Source organism: Galeopterus variegatus, unplaced genomic scaffold (assembly GCF_000696425.1).
Source record: "Galeopterus variegatus unplaced genomic scaffold, G_variegatus-3.0.2 Scaffold580, whole genome shotgun sequence".
NCBI lineage: Eukaryota > Metazoa > Chordata > Mammalia > Dermoptera > Cynocephalidae > Galeopterus > Galeopterus variegatus.
This window is the reverse complement of record NW_007726691.1, coordinates 75,974-79,638: the sequence shown is the minus strand read 5'-3', so window position 1 is coordinate 79,638 and position 3,665 is coordinate 75,974. Positions and strand designations below refer to the sequence as shown.

At 52.4% G+C, this 3,665-nt stretch overlaps 1 protein-coding gene across 1 annotated transcript in view; it reads right to left on the bottom strand.

Annotated features, from left to right (window-relative positions):
• Positions 1-400: 400 nt before the first annotated feature.
• LOC103588509 (microtubule-associated protein tau-like) overlaps positions 401-3,665 on the bottom strand; it is a 21,495-nt gene continuing 18,230 nt past the window's right edge. The window contains exon 4 of the mRNA XM_008570195.1: positions 401-769. Coding sequence (XP_008568417.1) covers positions 699-769 — 71 coding nt within the window. The 3' untranslated portion in view covers positions 401-698. The remainder of the gene's footprint in view (positions 770-3,665) is intronic.

Genomic DNA, 3,665 nt, shown 5'->3' with positions numbered 1-3,665 from the left:
ACAGCACCAGTGGTGACACTAAACATTGGACAAGTCCCATATCACTTTCTGGAGAAAAAACCAGAATCTTCCCAGCTCTTTTGCAATCTAGAAGCTCCCCCATTATACCGTAGACTCTCAGGTTCATTTATCCACAAATTATAGAAAACAAACCCAGCCCATGTTGTATCTATATCAGAGGTCTCCGATTCCTAAAATTAGGAGTCTCAAGGTTTTTTTAAGTTCTTAAAATATTTATGATAAATGATTACAGAAGCTGCTTTTCTTGAACACAGCAGTTTGGTTCCTGAGAAGACAGTCATAATAAGGTTTGAAGGTTGCATAGAAGAAAGTTTGAAAGCAACAGCTTGGGGGTGATGCGGTTACGGCCTTGATTCTGGATAGGCCAGAGGCAGCCCGTGGGGGGAACTGCCCATGATACATACTTGAGTGCCTGTTTGACATTCATCCTCAAATCCCAGGCCAGCTTCTTTCAGGATAGTAAATGCCTTAGGAATGACTCAAATATGGTGTTAGAAGAAAAACACTCGGGGTCTTTCTATATTTGAATAGTCCACCTTTGATAAGAACCGGCTCCCCCAAATCTCCTGGTCTTGTGTATTAGGGCCCAGGTCCAAATCCTCTCTTTGGGGTAGAGCCCATGTGAGAGCTCCCAGCTGTCCCCTCACCCCCAAGTCATGGCAGGCAATTCTGGCCCACTAACCTTGAGTCACGTGTCCAGCAGCTTGGTCTTCCAGGTTGGGGGTGTCTCCAATGCCTGCTTCTTCAGCTGGTTTAGGCGTCAGCCAATGAAGAGGATAAAAGCAAAGACAGTTATCATTTGCTAGAAAAAAAGCTCCCTGCATCTTCTGGTCTTTTTCCTAAAACATTCAGGAAAGGCACGACCTGAAAGTACCAAAGTGCTGCTGCTCTGGCTTCGCAGAGGCTGTCGATGACGAAAGTTCATTAAACCAAACCCACAGCACCCACACACCTTACAGTCTACTATGATCTGGTACGAAAGACTTTCTCCACAGTGGGCTCAGGGTCCTGAATGCGTCACTCAACAAAGATGCACAGGACAGGGGAGGTCAGAGAAGCAGTGGCTGCTGAGCCCCGGCACAAGAGCTGCACCCCCAGCCCCGGCAAGTGCCCCGGGAGGGCAGGAGGGTCCAGGAAAGCTACGCCTGGGTTGTGGGGTCACACGGGGTTCATACCCAGGTGCCACCATTGATGTAACCTCTTGGAGCTTCCATATCCTCCTCTAGAACCCCAAGGTGATGATGGTGGTCTGTCTTGCAGGAGCACGGTGAGGGTTAATAAGAGAATTTGTGTGAATGCATTTGGCAAAGTGCCTGGCATGTGGCAAGTGCCTCGAAGCTGTTAAGTTTCTTTCCTCCAAACTACTGGGCAAATTCCTTTAAGTGACATCCACAAAACAGGGGCTGCCTCGTCGGAAGGAGGCCAGCACTGCCAGTGAGCAGCTTTTGGGGTGTTTTGGGCTCCTGTCCGGAAAGCCACAGGTCACCTCAAACACAGAAGACTGGAAAAGGTTCTTGACCACATCAATAGTACCCAAACCAATACATCTTAACACCTACAACACCAACTTCTGCATCATGAAAAAGCGGGCTGCCACCACAGGACAATGGGTATAGCTGTGCAGAAAAGTGTAGAAGGCAAGCTGGCCACGCGCTGACGCACACTGATCTCACAGCCCCAGAATTACCAGCATGCCCTGAAGACAGTGACAGGGAGGCCACCGCCTCTGACAAATGCCTGCAAGTTGCTGGCTGGGCCATCTGTCTGATGTCTCAAACCTGTGATGATCAGTCTCTGCACCTAAAATAGGAATGAGGAGCTACCACCACTGGCCAGCACGGGCCTGCCATGCAGAGTGCAGATGGGGGAGAGGAAAGATTCCCTGAGTCGCTGGACAGCCACGTGGTAGCCTCCCAAACACCCAGCCTGTTGGCTGTCCCAGGGCAGCTGTGATGGGGTTGGGGGAGGGCTGCACTGAGCTTGGGAGCTCCCCATCTGCCAGCTCATTGGGCACAGACATCCTCTGGGTCCCCACAGCTGACATCGTGCTGCCCGTGAGGTCTAGTGGTGACAGCTCCTTGTCATTTGACAACAGCACTGAGCAAGCACTGGGCAGCTGTCCCGGAGGCTCAGCTCTGAGCATAGATTTGGTCTGAGTTTCTAACAAGGTGATGGAAATGGAAGAAAGGCTCAGAGTGACAGTAAATCTCGCGAAATGGCCACGGAGTTGCGATGACCTGGCACTGGGTAAGAGTCAGAAATGGGAGGCTGTGGTATCTCTGATGGCCCCTGACTCCAGCAAGGGAGGTGCTCAGGAAAGCCCAAGGGAGGGTAGGGATTGCGCGGCAGTGGCTGGGCATCCCCCTACTGACGGCCTCTCTGGACCCCTGGGGAGATCCCACAAGGGACCAGGAGGGGTCCCTCTCTCCACAAGGCAGGATCCCTGTAGTGACGTCCAATGAGCAGTTTCACGGGAACACTGAAATACAGCCAACAGGCTATGCCAACACCAGGTGCTAAACTAAGGTGCATGTTGTCAAAGTCAACAGCCCAGCAGATGTTTGTCCACCTCTAAAACCTCCCCACCACTTTGAGGATGTAAAGGGTTGGGAGGGTGGAGAGGGGAGAGGGAGTCTGCAGAGGGTTTCATTGGAGAGAGCGGTTTGGGGCACATGGCCACCTCAGACTCAGAGAAAGGGTTTCAAGGCACCACTTGGAGACACGCGGCATGTGTCCCCTGTTGGTTAGGGACCCGGTACCTTGCTGTGGGTCCCCACCCAGGAACACTAGAGTACGGGAGTGGGGTTCCTGCTTTGGTAGCAGAGCAAAGGAGTGGTGCGCAGCCCTGCCAGCAGCCCACAACACCCAAAGTTTGCTGCCAGCGTTTCCCATGGACCTGACACGGGTACAGGACAGAGATGGCCTGCGGACACCTTAGGAAATGCCTGATAAGCCACCAACAGGAGCCAGCTGACCTCAGCAGAGATGAGGCTGGAATTAGAGCTTCAGACCCCAAGGGCCCTGGGAGAGAGGACATGTCTGTCAGAATCCAGAGCAGAAGAAGGGACCTTCAGGAGAGGATAGCTAGAGATGGGGGTGTGGGGGGCAGAGTCTGGAAGAATTCAGATAAATTCCCCATGACAGAAAGTCTCCTTTAAACACCCGTAGGGAGCATGAAGCAGCTCAGGCCAGTGCCAACTCAGCGAGGCCCAGTAGGACTTTCCTGCCTCTCTGACCCCCACCCCACCCCCACCCGCGCCAGCCCTGGGGGGCGGGGGGAGTGGCTGCAACTGAGTGAAGTTAGGAGCTTTGACTGTCACATGGGACTGCCCATTCCGATTAGCATTTGCAAACTGTGTTTTGTGATGATAGAGACTAAAGTACTTTTGATTGCTTTGGAGTGATGGAGAAGTTAAGAGCTGGCTAGAGTTTTCATCTTCAGCAGGGGATGAAATTTCCTCCCCCCAAAATTGAGGCAGTAGGAGACGAAATCAGGCTACCCATGATCTCCCCCTGTGAGTCGTTCCATGGCCTTCAAACGCCCTTCACGCTCAAGGATGAGGCCCTGCCCAACTTCGAGAATATTCCCTCCACCCGTTTCAGAAGACCTCATAGCTCCATCAACTTGCAGAGCAGAAATGCAA